Genomic DNA, 21,364 nt, shown 5'->3' on the forward strand with positions numbered 1-21,364 from the left:
GACATATTATTGCCGCGCAAATTACATATTTAAAATCGTCTAGGTCGCTGATACACCCAACTGTTTCATCGTTCGAGAGTCCGATTAGCTCGGAACACGAAGGATTAGTTTATTTTTTATCCCGACCTATATTGTTTCCCGTGTAAAGTCATTAATTCCTGTTACATGTTGCTTTCCATGTGTTTATGAAAATTTATCTGCATCGTCGCATACATATTATACAATATACATTCCGTAAAATGATGCGTATTTAATTGCGGCGCATTAACGCGATGCACCAACGGTGTCGGCGTCGCTACTGTATTACTACCAGACATCTTTCTTCTCTTTCCTCTTTGATTCTGTTCACATGGCGAGATGATCGTCACCCATTTCTTTGGAACCCACTTTGGGGCGAGGCTGTGTCATAGGTATAAAAGGGAGACGACGGATTTCGAAGTAAACGAATCGTCAAGAACGCTACTGGAATGTTGATTCGACGAGACGCACGTTCCTCGTCATCGTCGTTATTGTCATTGTCATTCTTCTTATTGTTATTGTCGTTGTCGGGCTACCGGTCTTTACACATGTTGGACACGTAACGATGAACGGATGCGACTATTAAGAGCGAAGCCGGAGTCTTCTGTAGGTGTAAAGTCGGTATGTACTGGACTCAACGCACGACTTCTACACGATGTTTGACACGACGCACGATCTTGACGCGATGCAATTATACCAAGTACGCTAGCGCTTTGACCTATCAAATAGCCCACTGTCTCTTCTCATGGTCCGTCGAAACGAAAGCAAAAATTTTACAATTCGTGCGTTATATTTTCGCCTACTGGTTCCTATGAATTCCGAGCGCTCAGCATCGACACCCGTGACAACCAAAGAAGAGAGCTTCGAGCGCTTTATGTTCGGCATTTTGTGATAAACCTAGAACCAAGAATAATTCTTTTTAAATATTTCAAAATCTCGCTTGAAATTCCGATTTAAAAACCAGATGTATCGGTCGAAACGTTTGATATAATTCTGTAATAATTTTAGCAATCCAACGACCAATATTTTGTCAATTTTATCATTTGGGTCTACGTTCGGAACCCAGATATTTTTTTTTTCAAACACAGACGTCGACCAACATAATTTTCATATCGTTCCACGGATGCCGTGACGGCGTCGTGCTCGTTCTATCAGCCGTAGACGTTAAATGGCTCTCGCCTTGACCACAAAGACGAACGGGAACGCTTTGAGAAGTTACGCGGAATGTAGGACGAACGGATGAAAAAAAAAAGAAGAAGAAAGCATAAAAGAAAAATGAAGAAGAAGAAGAAACGAAGACAAGGCATTTCATAATTGATAACTGGTATCTCTAATTTCATTGTTCTCTTGTCGTCCCGCTCGTTCCGTAGGATTCTGAGACACCGTCGACGCGCGATATCGTGCTTGCCGTACGGGTAATTATATCATCGTCGATCGCGGAGAGGACGCGTTTCGATTCGCGGGACGACAGACTGGACACGGATGACGATTCTCTTCTCAAGAACCGCTTTGTTCCAAAACACGATTGGCAGCCGATGTGCACCGGTGGAAACCGGTCATCTTACCACGTACCGGTGGCGTGCAAACGGGACGAGGACAAATCGGTGCCCCGCCTCCCCACGTATGGCAAATTTGGGATCCGTGACCGCTCTTAATATCGCGGGGGATTGGGGTAAGGGAGAACAAGGCACGAGCTGCGGAGGGACTAAACTCGATGTGTTAGTTAACGAATGCGAGAATGCGGCCTGGCGCCAACGCACACGCACGCGTCCGACGTGTCACGCAGTCTTTGCTACCGGCCTCGGTATATTGGTTTATCCCTCCTCCCAGCTTCCCTGGATCTCCCTGTTGCATAGCTTCGAGACACGCACGCGAACTCCTCGTTTTCTTGTCGAGAAAGAGGAACGACGAGAAGGAAGAAAGAGGACGGGGAAAGGAGGCAGCAACCAGTAGCAGTTTAGAGTACACAGAAGCGTTAAGGTAGCACGAGATAGTCAAAGTTCTTCGTTGCCGTTTAAAATTCTTGCAGGCCCGTAGCGGTCGTGACAAGCAATTTATTTAGAACGTTTTCGATAATTGGTTTTAGGCGATCTCCTGTAACATTTAAATTTAATGATTATACGGGAATAAGGAATGCTTAACATTTAAGAAAGGGAAAGAGATACGTATTGCAATTTAAAGATTACAAAATTTACAAATAAATATATTTATAATGCAATGAAACTGAGAGATAATAACGGTGGAAATAAGATGATAGTTATTAGGTTAAAGCAGTGGTGCGCAACGTTTGACGCTGGTGGGCCAACTTTTGGATGAAGAGAGAAATGAAATGTTATATTTCGATTAAACGTAACATAACGTTTATTTTAAAATAATAATATGGTCTCGTTCTCGGTTTGATTGAAAAATTAATATGCTTATTAATATTATTGAATAAACAACAGAACGTTTTTGATCCTTGATAAATTACCTGAATTTAAATGGGTCAATGTAAAAATAGTAAACTTTCGAGCTCGGTTATTCTATTTGATTTGCCCCATATATTCAAAGGTTTATTAAGGTACCTTAGCTTCTATTGGATTCTTGAGGTTTGAGAACGTACGTGGGGACTAACTTTGAATCTTAAACACAAGCTGTTTAACATTTGACCTCAATGAAGTTGTAGCAAGTTGCATAACAGTATTCAGATTTTCATCTCCTGTGTAGTTCCTGGTTTTGTTTTTATTCAAATCCATAATTAAAAAACCTTGGTAGTAGGTGTAAATACTGCTGGATATATACCTGAAAGAAGTATATTGTCAAAAATATTTGAATCGGAGCTAGGTGTCATATTTTTGTAAAATATTATTATGTCGTTTGGTTAAAACTGCAAACGAAATAAATTAGATTGCACAACTTGTTCATCGGGATCGCTATGACCGACAACTATTATTTTGTCAACCAAATAAGAATTTAAACCTTATATACAGGGTGTTCGGCCACCCATGGGAAAAATTTTAATGGGGGATTCTAGAGGCCAAAATAAGACGAAAATCAAGAATATCAATTTGTTGATGGAGGTTTCGTTAAAAAGTTATTAACGTTTAAAGTTCCGTCCGTACTGAATTTTTTTCTCGAAAGTGGCTAGGAATTCGAGGGTATGTCTAATGATCGAAAATGATTGTAATTGACCTTCGCAACCAAAAATAATTTTTACAGAACGATTTGAAATTTTTTAATTTTGACGAAAAATTTCATACCTTGTCAAATTTTTTTCTCGAAAGTGGATAGGAATTCGAGGATATGTCTAATGGCCAAAAATGATTGTAATTGACTCCCGCAGCCGAAAATAATTTTTCCAAAACGATATGAAATTCTTTTTTCGCTGAAAAATGTAGGCACTTTTGTCGATTTTTCTTAAAAATTTATTTTTCATTTTTAATAAATTTGTTTGACGCTCTACAGAAAAGTTGTCTAATACGGTTTTGTAGGTACACATGGGCTTTGCTGCAGAAAAAAGTTTCAATGAGATAGCTTTACTATTGTAGGAGTTATGGCCGTTTGAAAATTGGACCAGTTTTAGGTGGTTTTTCTCACTTTACGGTGTCAAGGAACAACTTTTTCAATATTGTTAGAATTTCTACATATTCTCCACTAAAATACGCGTTGTTTGTATTTATGAAAAATTAAAATCCTCCAATCCGTTCAGGAATTATGACATTTTATAGATTCGCATCACCATTAGATTTTTGGTAAAGAATTTTTTTCCTCGAAAGTGCGTAGGATTTCGGAGTATGTCTATTCACCAAAAGTGATTGTAATTGAGCCCCGCAACCAAAAATAATTTTTTCAGAATGATTTGAAATTTTTTAATTTAATTTTTTAATAACTTTTTAACGAAACCTCCATCAACAAATTGATATTCTTGATTTTCGTCTTATTTTGGCCTCTACAATCTCCCATTAAAATTTTTCCCAGGGGTGGCCGAACACCCTGTATATGTATATACGCGTTCAGGCATTTGCCTCGTTGATCGATGAATTAATGTCACTGTCGATCGAATTGGTAATCCAAAAGCTAATAATTGTTCATTTCAAGTTGCATCGAAATCGTCCGTTAATACGGGCAGCTCTCGAGCACCGTGGCGTAGGATAGGTAAATCAAGTAGTGGTTAATACAAGTGGCTGATCGTAACGCGCGTTCCAATTCAAGTATCAATCATGATAAACACTTCCTCGTGTACCCTGCGAATTATCGTCCTGACGACGACACTGTGCCCCGTTCGTTTTATTTCCTTTCTGCGGCTGTCTTCGTGCGTCCGACATTCTTCGCGGTTCGTTGTTCCTTCTCTTTTTCGTCCTATCGTTATTGTTCATAATAAAGGAGAGACGGGACGAACGAAATTACGCGAAGAGCGGGCAAAGCTCGCGCCACTAAAGCAAGTTAACTACATACCTACTAACGGACAAGACTGCGAGGCATACTAAATCGAGATAGCTATATCATTACGAAGCTATAACTCTGACTGGCGTCTCTATTTCTCGTTCCATAGGGCCAAGATGTAACCCTTACTTTTTCTGTGGTTTACATTAACACAGCGGTGTTCATCTGATAAACAACGGGTTTTCGTGCCGTCAATTCCGAAGTTGTCAACAATTGCAACGAATGAACTAACGCTCAACGATAAATTGTCTATATCTCGTCGATAAAGAAGGAGTCATGTCCCATCGGAACAATGCACGGCCACGTGCAAGCCTCGTGACTCGAAACAAAATTAAGAACTTGAATTGGAAAGTTTCTTATTTTCTTTTTTTTAATTGTTATTTTCATCCCGAGAATCATCATCCAAAAAGGATTAGTAGCCGAACACCTTGTATAAAGCATCGAGTAAATTCTATATTTTTGAGAGAACGTTGAGAGCCCCTGGCTGTGTGTGTGTTTATGATGGGATTTAAAGAAGCATCTCTCTTATCTTCCTCCGACTCGGCCACGGGTGAATCTCTTGGGTTTTTCAGTTCTATCGGTCTTATTGGGCCTTTTTCTGCTCGGACGCCGGGGCGCCGGGACCCGCTACGGTACGAGACGGGACGTGCCGTCACTTCCTGCATACAAAACTGAAGCACCATTAACATTCTTCTGCGGTGCACGATCGGCCGCATTATCTTCTACCGATATAAGTACGTACACGTGCATACGCATACAAAGGAACGCGTGTACTCGCATACCCGCGTGGCTCAGTCGATGCCCTAATCTGAATAATGCGATCGGCCTGCCATGAGTCTTCCTCCGCTTCTCTTTTTCATCTTCGCATGGATCATGCTATGTTCATGGCAGACCGATGCCTGGATTTCGATGTGTTCGACGGTAGCGCACAAATCATCGGCTCGTCCGCCAAAAAGAAACATCGATTCGTACCTCTGGTGCCACGATCGACCATACATCGAATATCTCAATGTTTGTTGATCCTCGGCCCTCGCTTCGGTACAAAATTGACGATGGGAAACGCGACAACGATACAACGATATCGATCCCTTTCTTTGCACGTTTCTAACCTTCGTACGTACCTGCTAAATGTTGGTAACGATTTAAAATTTTAAACGAATGACAATGTGCAATTCTACGGTCTGATTGATTAAATAATCGGACCAAAAACACGAATCACGTGACAGAAATGATTTCTACCTAAGAAGTATGGATATTTGTCTTGGCAATCGATTTTTAGAACAATGTCGTTTATCAGTCGTTTTTGGTTTTAGAACTTTCAGTAATATACGAACCTTCGATAAAATCAACAATTACATTCTCTTTTGTTAGGTGTTACATTTCATGTTCTGCGTTGTTCTACGATAAATTTAACTCGTGCACTCCACACGACGACTTTAATTACCTGATTCAAATCAATAAATCCAGCAACCGATTTATCTTTTGTCATTTGATTGTTTAGTAATGCCATCTAACGAACATGATAAAAACTTTTCGATCGTAGGTATTGTAGGGATATAACTGACTTTTATCAATCGTGAGTCACGTTCTATCTAGGGAATAATGTAGCCGGTGAATTGGCAATGCTGGTAAAGCGAATTCTGGGTAAAATAACGTGAGTCGTGTCGGTTGTCGCTGTAAAATTTCATCGGTGGGTTCATTAAAAAAAAACGATTACAGAATAAAATCAAAGCGATAGAATTTTATTACGTAATTTCTTTGTATCGTCGGATTGATTTGTGTGCAAATCAGATATTTTTGTGTCTCGGAACATTGTATATTTCTTTTCTTTGCTATTTGACTCGTTAGTAACAGAGTGTCGTTTGCAGTCTTGTACCTGCGTGCTTGCGTGAGTGTAGCAAGACGATTCTGTATTACGCACCCCCTCCCGTCTTAATACTATTATCCATTTTCCTGTGATTTTAGCTTTGCAGTGTCAGTTGAGGCTGATCTACGATGATTGACCTCACGGTAAAGACTTTGGATTCACAAAACCATGCTTTTTCATTGGAAGACGACGTAAGTATATTTTTTTGTCCGTTAGGCACCAAATTCTTATTTATCATGTTTATAACTTCGACGATGTTGTTTCCTGCATTGTTCTCAATGGCATCTCGTCAACTGATATTACTATTTTTAATCATATCACTCACGCTCTATATTACAGAAACTATTAATATGCACATAACAGCGCTCGTTTTCTTGAATAATATGCAATATTTGAAGAAAATTATTATATTTAGATAGCCTTTCAATCTTTTCGATATTTTCAATATGTAAAAGTAGATATTTTTGTATAATTGACATAGTTGTAATACTCATAATATTGCAACGCTTTCTCTATAATACTTTTATAGTTCGATTACCATTTTAATATTTCTTTGCTGCATAACTTATGTTGCGTGATTTCTTATGGAATGTAAAATAATAAAAATTAAATAGAAATCTTATTTTCATGGAATACCTGCATTAAATGTATATACATAATATATAAAACAGACCAACTGTAAGTTAACCCTTTTAGAATTCATATTAACATATGTATATATACTTCGTGTATAGACATCATAGTCAATAATTATTTTACATATAATACACATTCACACGTATGCATTATGTATACATGTATACTTATGAAACTACATAATGACTTTTTTCCCAATATATTTTATACTAAACTTGTACATTTTATTTAAAACTGCTTTAGAAAAATGATCAAGTAATGAAACCTAACCAAAAAGACATACATCAAGATCAAGTCTAAAAGTATTAATAATATAAAATTTTTATTGAATATGTAGTACATGTATATAATATACTTACATTTAAGTAGCTTTTAAAATATTGATTACCACCTGCAAGTATGTTGTAATCCAAAAATATAATTCACTTATATATTGCTTGCTTTGTGAGTACTATTTTGATAATAAATCTGAAAATTCTTTTTCAGTCGTGTGAGCCAGCGGCTAAAATCTTTATAGCAATGTGATATTTCTAAACATAAATTATTCAAATGTTACTATATGATGGAATCATGACAATCGATTAGAAATAATATAAACAACATAAAACATAGTTAAGCTTTTTTTGGCATAACTCAACAATAGAAACTATATATTATTAATTTTTTGCTCGTAAATTATTTGCATACGATAGACACAATTAATTAGAAATAAAATATATATTGAACAAAATAATCGATAGATGTACAATGTGTAAAAGAAATATTTTCACCAAATTTTTTTTGAAAGCAAATTACAGTACGAGGTTTCAAAGAACATATAGCAGAGTCGGTGTCTGTACCAGCAGATTCACAAAGACTTATTTATTGCGGGAGAGTCCTCCAAGATGAGAAAAAGTTAAACGACTATGGTAAGAAATTAGGTTCTGTTGCATTTGTGAATATAATTTGAAAATTATACAATACATTATATATTTATAATTTAGATGTCAACGGAAAAGTTATACACCTGGTGCAACGCGCACCGCCTCAACCTGGTCAGCGAGGGAATGACGGAGGTCAAATTGATGGCCAAGGTCAAGGCCATGGACAGCCTGGACAAAATTCACAAAGAACACAATATAGACTGACGCGAGCACAAATGCATGGCAATGCTATGTATTTGGGTGCAATGTCAGTTCCAGCTGAAATTGTAGAAGGACATGGTACAGTTATTAACATTCTTATATGGTATCATTTACAGTGGTGCTTTGGAAATTGACTGGTTGCTATCACCATCAACTCTTGGAACTGGCTTTCATATTTTTAAATCTATCATTCTAAATCAACTGTGAGATATCGATGTGCCGTATCACGCATCTTTATTTCATTCGCATTCTCCGAAAAATAGAGATACACGGGACTTCTTGGAAGATCTACCTACCTTCAACTTTGGTCAATTTTCAGTTCCAAATGTCAGTTAATATCCAAGGCATAACTGTATAGCATTGAAAGTTCTTCCTTCCTCTATGTACATTATTTGTTGCGTTTAATAGGATTGCCGGTCCCTGAGTTGAGCAATAGTTTGTCCAACAGTCGTTTAAATTTGGCAAGACGAATGCTTAATCGGGAAAATGAACTTATAGAAAGACTTGATGACCCTGGTTGTCCTCTTAACCCCCCTTCATCAGAAAGTAATCAACCACTTTCAGCTCAGCAAGTGCAAGTTCAATTAGAAGCAGAACAATTGTAAGTAAGGAAGAGAAATTGATAATTATGGTATAAGATGATCAAGCAATCTTACAAACTGCTTGGCTTTTCTAGTAATAATGAAGGTAGAACAATTGTTGGAACAAGAATAACAGAAGATGCGGCAGCTGCTTTCGCAGCTGGTTGGTCTGCAACTGGAAATAATGTCACATTAATTAGAGGTTTGTGTATAAATGAGAAACTACATAAAATAACATGAAAAATGTATCTTTATATACAATTGTAAATTGTAAAGCAGGAAATTTTGACGACAGTGGTGAAACAGTACCACTAAATGATGCTAATGACGCTAATGACGATAATCAACCAGATGCACAACAGCCGCAACAATCGCAATCTGAACAACAAGGATCTACATCAAATAACACAGATAGGCAATCCACGTCACAGTAATGATTTATTTATGCATATATGGATTGTAGTGTAATATAATATTACATAATTCATGGATCTATTATTTTTAGACTTCCACGACCCCCACAAATGGCAGAATTGTTGGAACTATTACTGAATACTCAAGATAGATTACGACCTTATATAGAACGTTATCGAGACCTTATGCTTGCTGATCGTCCATTAAATCGAGGAGTAAGTACATGCTGTTTTTCAGTGCACATTATAGACACAAATGACTTCATTTTTAAAACCATTAATATTTAGAGTGAACCTGAAAGCGTGGAAGAAAGTCAGAGAATAGTAGATGGCGTAAGCGAAAGCTTACACTACTTATCTCATGCTTGTCATGCATTGAGCGATATAATTGTCGATATGTCACAACAACCGCCCAGAAATTTGCGATGTAGACCAATTATTATTCAGCACTCAGCTATTTTGCAACCCGGTATACCAATTCAAGTAGAGGTAAGGATAAACGACCATAATATTTAAAATTTGTTCCATAGTGTAATCAAATCATTCGATAATGTATTTCTATTAGGCACACATTAGTTTACATGGTCGGAATGCAAATAACAATAATGGTGGTGAAGAAAATAATGACTCTGCAACTACACCTGCACAAGGGGAAACAAATGAAACTGCTACAGAAGAAGCTAATCAACAACGGGAACCTGAAGCTGCTACTCAACAAACGGAGCAACAACAACGAGATCAGACACAATCTCCATTTGGTATGTATAACAATGTTTCATTACAAGTTATGTAAATAATATAAAATCTATGTATATAACTAAGAATGTCTATCTATGTCTGGTTAAGAAAATGAAAATTATTTTCCAGGTACAGTATTTAACTTGCCAAATAACTTAGAAGTGTTAATGGAGGTTAGTCCTGAAAATAATATGGATGCTCCGTCGGGAAGTGAGCAACCTCAAACAGGTGAAAATAATAACAACAATAACAATAATAGAGGTGAGTTCGTAGTAAATAGAATTTTATTGTTACGACTAAAAACAGTTTGTTAATTGAAATGATTTCATTTGTGTAATGTTATCATTTCGTTGTCCTTACAGGGAGAGTGGGTGGTAATATTGGTTCATTTCCCTGGGGTTCTGCTCCTCCCCCAGATTTTATACGAAACTTAATGCAGGCTGTTGCTGGTTATATGGTACAAGGTGGTATTACTTCCACGACAATTAGAACTGAAAATCCTCCAACAGCTGGAGGACAACAAACAGTTGGTGCAACGTTCGATGGAAATACAAACGCTGGCCAAAGTACACAAGCAAGGTTCGTTTATTCTAATATGCTTTCTGTATTGTGATCATCTGTAGAATTTCTATAAATAAATAAAAGTGAAGGAACATCGGAAGATATCGTGCCAACATATTGAGTTTAAAGAAAGCAACTAATCTATCTTTTTTTAATTAAATAATATTTTATTGTAGAAGTAACGTCGGTACTCATCCTACTACAGCAACTCAAACTAGGAGTACGTCACGTCCACATGTATTCCATCAGCAGGCACATCCTTTAGGCGTGGGAATGAGTATAGGCCAAGGATTTGATTTGGATCCATTTCTTCCTTGTAATTCACATCACGTTCGTCGAGCATCGACTACAACTTCTAGTACTGTCACTTCGACATCGCAAGGAACACGGACAAGCCAAACATCCACTGCCGAAACTCAGACTCAGCCACAAACAGGTATCTAATTGAAACAGATATAATAATAATTGTTACGTAATAAATACTGCTACGTGTTTCCTATATAATATTAAATAATTTTATTCTTAGCAACAACTTCAACTACGACTAGTAACACCAGCTCTACAAATACTACACCTGTAACAACGGCACGAGAATATCCCCCTTTTATAAATTATATACGACGAGCGATAGAGGCAAGAAACGGTCGGCCACCAGCTAACATGGGTAAGTACAGGAAAATTACCTGAAACAGTGTTCTCAAAATAGAATGGTTGTCTGTATTCATAAAATGCATTAATTTTGTATTATTTGAAGTTGATGCAAATTATAATCTTTATTTCATCACAGCCCGTCGTGTGCTCGTAGATGCAGGAAGGGTGGCATTCGGAAATGGACCTGTAGGGATTTACAGTAGGAGTTATACTGCAAATGTAAATAGGTGTGTTGAATACTTCTACAACATACAGTAGTGCCCACATAATTGACCTCATTTTTGCCCACTTAATTGACCGCGGTTACCCCCACCAATTCTTAGAAGCCAAAAGCGGCTTCGAACATCGTGCGTAACTTGACGCCGGTCGTTATCGATACATTGTATATATGGTTTCGGGTGCAAGCTATTGTATCTCACTCGCATTTATTTTGTTCCCTTATCTCCGTTGAATTCTGAGAAATAACCATGCCCACATAAATGACCGCGGCCGGTCCCGAGCGTGGTCACTTATGTGGGCACTACTCTATATTCATTAAATAAGATACATATTTAAACTTGTACATTGTTCTCCTATTTAGGAATGATTTTAGTCCTTCTGTCGCGGAATGTTTGCTTCCCTTCATGGCATTTTTTACGGCCCAGAATGCACAAAACGAAGATAATTTATTTGTAAATTTGGGTCTATCAGTGGTAAATAGAATAATACTTTTTACGCAAAACATTTATACAATCATTTGTAATAATAACGTAGAACAATTTCTATCTTTAAATACATATTCAGTTTGAACATATGTCTGTACAAGATATGATGGAATTACGAGACGGCAATTGGGAACCACTTTCTTATCAAAGAAGGTACATACTAGAATTCTTTCAAAATGCTTATCCGAATGCTACCACGGAAACACTTCAGGAACAAGTTACAGAACGAATTGTGTCAGAGTTGATACCTGATCTTCAAGAGTTGTTAGAAGAAGAAGAAGAAGAATATGCTAATAATAGAAATGAATCGCGTATAGATATTTGCGCGACTGTAGAAGCTTTGCTACGTCGATGTATAAATGATTTTCTGCGATTACTTTTTAATAATGGTTCGTAATTCTGCAAATTGTACGTGTGCTGAAATTTAAATCTCAGTCGTGGAATACACATTATATTTTGTTTCCTTTAAGATGTTAGCGATGATAGATTTGGACAAGAAGCTTACATTATTTTGCATAATTTGGGAAGACAGTTATGGGCAGTGCTTCGATATTCGATTCGCAATGGACAAACAGGATTGGAAACTATTATATCACGCTTTTGGGTTAGTTATACTGGTCGCATAACATTTAATTATGTATTTTTAGGTTGGGTGTTGTAGTAATCGATTTATAATTTAAATAGACTTTGATAAGTGAAGAGCGTAACCCTGTGTTACGTGTCTGGCTGCAGGAAGCTCTTCCCCATTATAGAGTATCGCTGCCCCCAGATTCAGAAATTCTTCCACTTTTAATATACAAGGATGCAGCACCCTCTCAATCATCAACGGTGCCTTCGGCCCCAGCACATCAACCTTCGCAAACACAACCCGAGGTGGAGGTTAGCTATATATTTTATGTAGATTTAAAACGGAAGCAAAATAAATTTAACATTGTATTGTTACAGCCTATGGAGACTGAAACTGTAGAAGAGAGAACAACTTCTGAAGCATCTCTGTCAGATGATAGTAGAGAGGAAGTTCCGGAAACATTTCCAGATCATGAAGCACTACCTTCAGTAAATCTATATTCATACGAGTATAGAAATGTATATTGCAAAGAACAAGAATATAAAAAATGATTTGTTTTAGGATTGGGTGCCAGTGATTGCCCGGGATGGAGTAAGGCAACGTCGTCAGTTACAAATGCAAGGAATGACAAACGGTGGTGTAGCGACATTTAGCGATGCCTACTTAGGTACACTGCCTACTAAACGGCGTAAACTTATTGAAAAACAAAAACCACGGTTATTAGTCAGCCCAACCCCTAATAATTCAGCAATAGCAGCATCCATGGAACGTTTAGTTCGAGAAGGTGTAACACGATCTGGTGTTGAAGAAGTTGATGGTGCTGCGGTTGCTGTAGCTGTAGATCCTGGTGTAAGACGTGCGTTTGGTCAAGCAATCAGAGACTGCTTGAATCCACGTAGATACGGAACACCAGATTTTCCAGATCCTTTACGTTTTCCTAACGCAACTAAATATTTTGCGGATCAAGATAGGCCACCGAAATAATAACTATAAGAAGGAAACAGTTTATAATGGCTTAGAGTATTTATAAAGGAGAAACGGGGTAGCGTAAAAGAGTGAAAAATTACAGCGACCAAGGAATATACAAGATACATTCACAACTTGTAACCACAAATATTATTAATAATTATAACTGTAACGCAACACAATAATTTCTTTTAAATCTAAAATGTCTTAAACGATATCACCCAATGAAATATTACATAAACTATTATTTTGTTTAATCAATATAGTATGTAGCTTGTGAGGTATATCTAATTTTTCAATGTATAAATATGTTAAATAATTAATATTGTACTTCTATATTATTAAAAATTGCAGTATATCGGCTATCCTTGCTCTCTCTCTCTCTCGTTGTACTCTAAGCATAAATTTACCCCAACGCAACACTATATTAACACACTTCTTTCATATTAAACAGCGTTTTCTGTAGAATTATTGTTATGCAAATGAAGTGTATTATTCATAATCAAACGACACGTGTAGGTATCGTACAGACAGTGATGTGTATTGGCGATTATTATACTTCTAACCTATGCATTATTGTAAGCTATTTGAGTGTCGTCAATATTAAAATGATCTTTTTAATATTGATTCTACTCGTTTAATACCGATGACACTACTGAATAATATAAACTGTAACAATTTATAGCCCAATATCTAATTTAAAAGGAAAAAAAAGTATATGAAGTCATTGAAAATATTTAAAAGCGATTAATAACAGCAATTTAATATGTCCCACTATAATCATGAATTATCTAAGATGATAATTTGTATTACATAAACTTTGTTGAATAATGCGTTATAAAATTTATCCAAATAATACGTCTTTGTAATTTATGTAGATAATTAATTTCAATTACACAGTGTCACGAAATAATTCAGACGAGAACTTTTTATACGAATTATGGTATTGGTATTTATATTTTATGTACGACCAGAGTATATACAAAATAACTTTAATTATCTTATAATTTTTAAATGATGTTCTATCATTTTAGACATGGAAAGTTATTGAATAACCTAATATAAAAATTAATATGAGATCAAGTTACGTTCGCGTTAATATCACCACCGAATATAAATATTTGATAGATCATATACAGGGTGTTCGGCCAACCCTGGGAAAAATTTTTGTGGTAGATTATAGAGGCCAAAATAAGACGAAAATCAAGAATATCAATTTCTTGATTGAGGCTTCGTTAAAAAGTTATTAACAATTAAATTAAAAAATTTCAAATCGTTTTGGAAAAATTATTTTAGGTTGTGAGAGTCAATTATAATCATTTTTGGTCAATAGACGTACCCCCGAAATCATACATACTTTCGAGAAAAAAAATTCGAGGTGTGAAATTTTTCGACAAAATTAAAAAATTTCTAGTCGTTCTAAATAAATTATTTTTGTTTGCGGTGGTCAATTACAATCATTTTTGGTGAATAAACATACCCCCGAAATCCTGCGCATTTTCGAGAAAAAAATTCAGCACGGGCGGAACTTTAAACGTTAATAACTTTTTAACGAAGCCTCCATCAACAAATTGGTATTCTTGATTTTCGTCTTATTTTGGCCTCTAGAATCTCCCATTAAAATTTTTCCCAGGGGTGGCCGAACACTCTGTATAATGTTAATAAAGTAACTGGAGTAATTTTATGTGATCATAAGTTTGACTTTAAGGAACCATGCCAATTATTATATTCTACCAAACAACCAAGCATCTACAAAAGTACTGATTTTATATTTATACTGATTAATATAATTCTAAATTTCAATATAACTCGCATCTGATCCACAATAAATCGTTTCTTGATCGATGACTTCATATTAGACCTAATACAACTCACTTGCAATTATTTAGACAAAAAACGTAAATATCATTCGTATTTTGTAACACTAATGTAAACCGTGATTTGCCCAACAAGACCGGATTAGGAATAAACGTGTGATTCACATACTAGTTAAAATAAACGAACTACTACTACTACTAAAACTATTGGCAAGTACAGTGGTAAAATAGTGATATGACTCAACAACTGACTTTGACTGAGACAATTTGTCAGGGCCTTTTTTTTCTTCGGGCGATACTACCCTACCTAACCTGAAACTTGAACTTAAACCTTTTTTTTTGTTGGTTCGAGATTCTGCAGACCTACTTATAAACCTAAATTAAATGGGAGAGCCCACAAAGCTCGTTCCTTGTCCTCACGATGATCGATAAATTGTTTGTTTTGCAGAACTGAAATTCTTTTTCGAATTGGTAACTTGGTGTTCCATGAAACTATCGTAGTGGTCGAGTTTCGCGGGTTCTTCGCATCGACAACATAAACGAAGAGGTGTCGATGTAACACATAACACTCACACCAAAAGGTAAGTTACTTATCGTACTTCCACGAGAAGAAGGCACAGCGTGTTTACATCCCTACTCTTGCTGCAGTCCGTTGATTGGCTGTCACCGTTTTCGACCAATACCTGTGAGTCAGTGGACTGCAACAGGGGTGGGGATGTAAACACGCTGTGCCTTCTCCTCGTGGAAGGACGATACTTACCTAACACTATATTTAAAAATGGTAAAACACATTTTTGCAAACAAACACTCCAGGGTTTTCACACTTAATGTTTGGGCGCAAAGCCTAAACTAGGAAGGACGTTCCAGGACACCCCTGAGACTAGAACATTGCACGCTATAAAGTGTTGTTCTTCCGTGAGACGAAAGCACAACGTGTTCATATTCCCATTCCTATTGCAGTCCACTGACTCTCCAACTTACCATCGCAGGTATGGTTGCTATTAGCCGAAAACCATGACGAAGATCGGCGGCAGTCAATTCGTGATCAAGTGTGACAGGACACTCACCACTGCTGCTAACAATGAGTAAATATTTTGTCTCATTAAATCTCGATATAACTACCGTTGATCTCTGTCGCCGTATTCGATCTGTGATAATGGAAAAATCAACGGACTGCAACAAGAGTGGTAATGTAAATACGTTATACTGTTTTCTCGTGGAAAAACAGTAAATACCAGTTTCCTGAAGTCAACTAACAAAGGTTAGTGGCCATTGTGTATTTCTAGTATGTGTATACATATGTACATATATTAGCTATTATGTTAAGAAGGATAATTCTATTTAAATGTGAGTGCTCGTTTAAGGAGGAATAATTAATTTATATTCTATTGTCTTCTGTTTCGATGAGCCTTTATCAGGCATGTTCTTCAAATATCGATCTAAACGCGATTGTATCTCACGAAAAATCTTCGTATAAATGGAGGATGGCTGGGTTCGGTTAAGGCGGGTCTCCATTCACAGTAACGTCTAAGTCGATGAAATTATTTAGCGTGTAATTAATAATCGTAGCACTTTTAGCTGAATATTACAATTATTAATTACATAGTAAATAATGTGAGCAAATCGACCGCGTAGATGTTTTTGAAAATATTTACACTTTTGTCAAACTTACTGTATAGGCATGTTCGTTAGTTTTGCGCGTTCTAGTTACAGTTGAGTTCTTTGTTGGCACATGTACCTACATATCTACGTTCAATACGTGTGGAAATGAACAAAAATCAACTGACAGCAAATCTATAAAAATTGCATTGATTTCCGATATGATTCTCGTCCATACCACTGAAAATGTAACATAACGCTAAGTATCCAGAAATAGCACCACTGAAATTCCTATAAATGGTCCGTTTCTTTCAGCTGGTTGCTTACTTCGAGATCCCATAAATTCTTTAGCCATTTCTCTCCTTTTGTAACTGTCGCCATCTGTAGATTTCGTCGAGATTCTTTCGCGTCGTTTCCCAGTCCCCGCTTTATATCCTCGTTTACCGTACACATGTTTCCACGCCACTTTCGCGCGTTCTCATTTCGTTGAATATTTACGACACGATTAGTCAGTGACTTCACAATTTACGAGGTAGCTACGAGCTCACGAGCTTTTATTTGGCCGTGTACATCGGATCGTCGACGTACTTTTTTGCTTAGAGCAAAAACGAACGGGAAAAAGTATCGTAACGCGTCGATTGGTTGAAACGTATTCGAGAGAGAGAGACACACTATTAGCAAAGCGATAAACGACCAGCGACACTCGTTTCATGGAAACAGACTTTGAAGTGTCCATTGTACAGTGAAAACTCGATAAATGTCCTCAAGAGATGTTCCGTAAATGATACATTTTTATCTCCACCGCTAGGGGGATCCCCCTTGAACCAGTGAGGCGAAATGTAACCGGAGACGTAGCAACTTTCTTTAAAATTCTTTATTGCCTTCGTCACCTTCGTTTATATGCCCCTGTCTGTGTGATCACACTACTGTACAGAAGAAAGTTTTTTATTTTCTACTATATGTTAATAAAAATTTTACTATTTTACTACTAAACACGATATAAATCAATATTTGGTAGCATAACATTGAATTAAATATTATACTTGGGAGTCTTTCTCTGTTTGTTTATCATTCTTGTGCTGTCCTTTTCTATCTTCGGAAACATCAAAGAACAACGGGTCGAGGTGCTGGGTACATTTATCGAATAGGAGGTAGCTATTTTTCAAACGGAACGCTTCCGCTATTCCATAAGCGATCAGAAACTGCAACACTTATGAAATAGGAGGTTTTGTTAGCTACCACTGTTCGATAAATGTACTATCCACTGACCTTGCGAAGATACGAGTACGTACATGTTTTGGAGGTGGCATTAAATACCTTTCCCCAACTCCACTGAGACATTTCACTCGAAATTGAACACGTTTTGGTACACAATTTCAGATATTGTGCAAACTGAAATATTTTCAGTAATGTAATGTGTAACGGATATTTAAACTGAGGCGATAAATCCGGTTTTTAGTCACTCTTTCTATGTTTGAGGCGTTGGCAAACAACAATCAAATTGGAGAAACGATTCTCCTATTCCATAAGTGTTCCTGACCCGACCCGGAGTAATGATATTTATCGAGTTTTCACTGTAATGCTATCTTGTAAGTCGAGAAACATACAGACGGATACATAGCTCTTTTTGTTCGATGAAACGAGTTTAATCATTCACGTTATCTGCTTCAAGTATTTCGCATATTTTTCTCAACAGGGTGTTCGACCATCCCTGGGAAAAATTTTAATGGGGTATTCTAGAGGCCAAAATAAGACGAAAATCAAGAATACCAGTTTGTTGATCGAGGCTTCGTTTAAAAGTTATTAACGCTTGAAGTTTCGCCTGTAGAACGACAATCTGCGAACAGCTGCGTGCGCGCACAGTCGGAACTTTAAATCTTAATAGCTTTTTAACAAAGCCTCCGTCAACAAATTGGTATTCTTGATTTTCGTCTTATTTTGGCCTCTAGAACCCCCTATTAAAATTTTTCCCAGGGGTGGCCGAACACCCTGTATATCCTTTTAGAAAATTCAAAGCTATTTCACAGTCTGGTTACACACCGGTGCTTGTACGACGCGACAAATGTTCAGCAACAGTGTCGTATTTACTACCAGTGTGTAAAGTTTTATGTAAAACATAGCGAAAGTGTCTTTAAAGTAAACATGTTTGTAAATACGATGCAAGCGTACGCGTACAATGCAAATGGTAATATCGACAGGTTAAGTTTTTATTAACTACGAAACGTTTTACAATTCGAAGGCTTGAAAACAGTCACGGTCGCGGTTGAACGTCCCAGTCGTTTAAGAATTTTTAACTCTATCGGGGGATTAACAAGCTTTATCGACGGAACAACATATTAAATTGTTTAGCGATGTTGATCGTTAATCCACGTTATCGGTTTGTAGACATTCGACGTTAAGATCCAATAAATCAGTTATCGTGTAAGTATCGAGTAAATGTAGATAAGGAAGTTAACGTTCCCTTGGCAAATTTCGAAATCAAAGTGAAGCATCTGGAATCACATAAGAACGACACACACATTGTTTTTTTCACGAGTCCTTCCATATACCGAAACGCTTCTATAAGGCGTGCTGTTGCTCGTCAAAATTTGACACATTGGGCTCGGAATATTTAAAAGTTGATAAAAGAAAAATAATTTTTACAGGCCAAAAAGTAGTTATATTTATCTTATATTTATTTAGCAACAAAACCCTTATTGATAAATATCAAGTTGACGTTTAAATGTTAATCGTTTAGGGCAGCATAAACGGTATAAAAGAGTGGGAGATGTTCGTGTAACTTTCTCCGCGGACCAATTTGATTTTTTCATCGGTTACAACCATAGCTCGTTCGTCTTCTGATAAGATTGAGCTCGCACTAGCGGCGAAGGAACGAATTAAAAACGGTCTCGCGAAACGAGAAAAAAGAAAGGTGGATGATTTAATGGCAAGGGTAGGCGAGAGATTCGCGCCAACCCTTCTTGTATTTAGAAAAAAAAGAAGAATGAAAGCAAAACGGAATTCCCTTCTTCTACCAGTTGCCACTCGCTAATAGGCGCTCGTTAATATTGCGAGTGCCACTCTTGAATATCGAGGAGAGGTTTCTACCTTCCCTCCCCTTTTTTCAGCGTTTCGCCGTTCTCCCCTCCACTCTCGGTTGCTTCTCCCCCCTTTTCGTTGCCTCTATCTCGTTCCCTCGCATCCATCGTAGAGTATTTCTCTTTTTCTACCGCCGCAACGCGAGCGTTCGCCGGATTAAGGCATAATGAAATTACGAGGGTCACGTCATTTTATAAAACGATCGTTAAGCGTCGAGAGTGTTCGCTTGCCGTGGCTCTCGTCGAAATGACACCGCATTGAAAACGATCGATCGAAATCTCTGGGCAAAAGAGCCCCGCTACGGTGGAGAAGGGGACCGAATTTCCATATGGGGAAAAAGTATAGGAAGGGGGGGGGGCGACGAGTGGAGGAAACGATCGGTTAAAGAGTGAAGGCGAAGTGCAATTTTATGTACTACACCCCCGTACGCTAATACATCGGATCCGTAGTAAAATCGATTATTAATTTAATCCAAATGTTTTGGTGAAATATACAGGGTCACTCTCGCAACTGGGATAATACGCATTTTTTTTCAAAGAGATATGGTACTTAAAAGTTATAGGTACTAGTGTATTCCCATTGACACATAGAATATTTTAAGAAGAATAATGAATACTAGTTTAATATGAAGATTGAGTTCTTGAATACAAACCTAAAGAATGGAATATCTCATTAAGTACAAGTAGCCCTTTTACAACACGGTTTCGCTATAACACGATAAGAAAATTACGAAAACCTTTGTACAACACTGTACTTCTACAGCACTGGATAACATGATTTTTGATTAACATATTTAAAAACTAAATCACCTTAAAATAATGACACGAGAGAATAATGAACTATACATAGTGGTTTTACATGAAAATATACAGGGTGTTCGGGAACCCCTGGGAAAAATTTTAATTGGAGATTCTAGGGGCCAAAATAGGACGAAAGTCTAGAATACTAATTTGTTGATAGTGGCTTCGTTAAAAAGTTATTAACGTTTAAAGTTCCGCCCATACTGAATTTTTTTCTCGAAAATGCGCAGGATTTCGGGTGTATGTATATTCACCAAAAATGATTGTAATTGACTACAGCAAACAAAAATAATTTATTAAGAACGACTAGAAATTTTTTAATTTTGTTGAAAAATTTCACACCTCGAATTTTTTTTCTCGAAAGTACGTATGATTTCAGGGGTACGTCTATTGACCAAAAATGATTGCAATTGATCCCTGCAACCGAAAATAATTTTTTCAGAACGATTTGAATCTTTTCTTTTGAATTTTTCTTAAAAATTCGTTTTTCATTTTTAGTAATTTTATTTGAAGCCCTACAGAAAAGTTGTCTAATACTTTTTTGTAGATACCCGTGAGCTCTACTTTAGAAAAAAGTTTCAACGAGATTAGAAAGCCTTACTGACGAGTACGCTATTGCAGGCCCAGACGAAACGCGCCCTTTCCTTTTTTGTCCTTCTACGATTCTCCGAGGTCCTATCCGGAGCAAAGCAGCAGCTCCACATACACTCTGTTCCACAAGAGCGTGTCGGTCATATTTTCTGCAAAAAAAGGAATTGTTTATAATTGAACGTATGCCCTCAAAATATAAGCAGTGTACTACAATGCATTTACTTAGTATG

The 21,364-nt window shown here is 37.0% G+C and overlaps 1 protein-coding gene across 5 annotated transcripts; it reads left to right on the forward strand.

Moving 5' to 3' along the window:
• The first annotated feature begins 6,074 nt into the window (after positions 1-6,074).
• On the forward strand, positions 6,075-13,991 carry LOC122400545 (large proline-rich protein BAG6). 5 transcript variants are annotated; one of them, XM_043402074.1, is made up of 21 exons: positions 6,075-6,130; positions 6,406-6,498; positions 7,731-7,851; positions 7,927-8,145; positions 8,476-8,668; positions 8,744-8,850; positions 8,925-9,078; positions 9,154-9,277; positions 9,350-9,550; positions 9,627-9,819; positions 9,929-10,060; positions 10,162-10,378; positions 10,537-10,796; positions 10,887-11,024; positions 11,148-11,238; positions 11,592-11,703; positions 11,795-12,104; positions 12,186-12,319; positions 12,400-12,594; positions 12,661-12,771; positions 12,845-13,989. In XM_043402074.1, the coding sequence occupies exons 2-21, from the start codon at positions 6,436-6,438 to the stop codon at positions 13,265-13,267; spliced, it is 3,498 nt and encodes a 1,165-aa protein (XP_043258009.1). In that variant the 5' UTR covers positions 6,075-6,130; positions 6,406-6,435; the 3' UTR covers positions 13,268-13,989. The 5 variants fall into 5 exon arrangements, with proteins under 5 accessions (XP_043258009.1, XP_043258012.1, XP_043258011.1 ...); XM_043402077.1 differs by lacking the exon at positions 6,075-6,130 and adding an exon at positions 6,146-6,328 and having other exon boundaries at positions 11,166-11,238; positions 12,845-13,991; XM_043402076.1 differs by lacking the exon at positions 6,075-6,130 and adding an exon at positions 6,146-6,328 and having other exon boundaries at positions 12,400-12,588; positions 12,845-13,990.
• The last annotated feature ends 7,373 nt before the right edge of the window (positions 13,992-21,364 follow it).

This window comes from Colletes gigas, unplaced genomic scaffold (genome assembly GCF_013123115.1).
Source record: "Colletes gigas isolate AHSC1104 unplaced genomic scaffold, ASM1312311v1 Colletes_gigas_Sc00018, whole genome shotgun sequence".
NCBI classification, from domain to species: domain Eukaryota; kingdom Metazoa; phylum Arthropoda; class Insecta; order Hymenoptera; family Colletidae; genus Colletes; species Colletes gigas.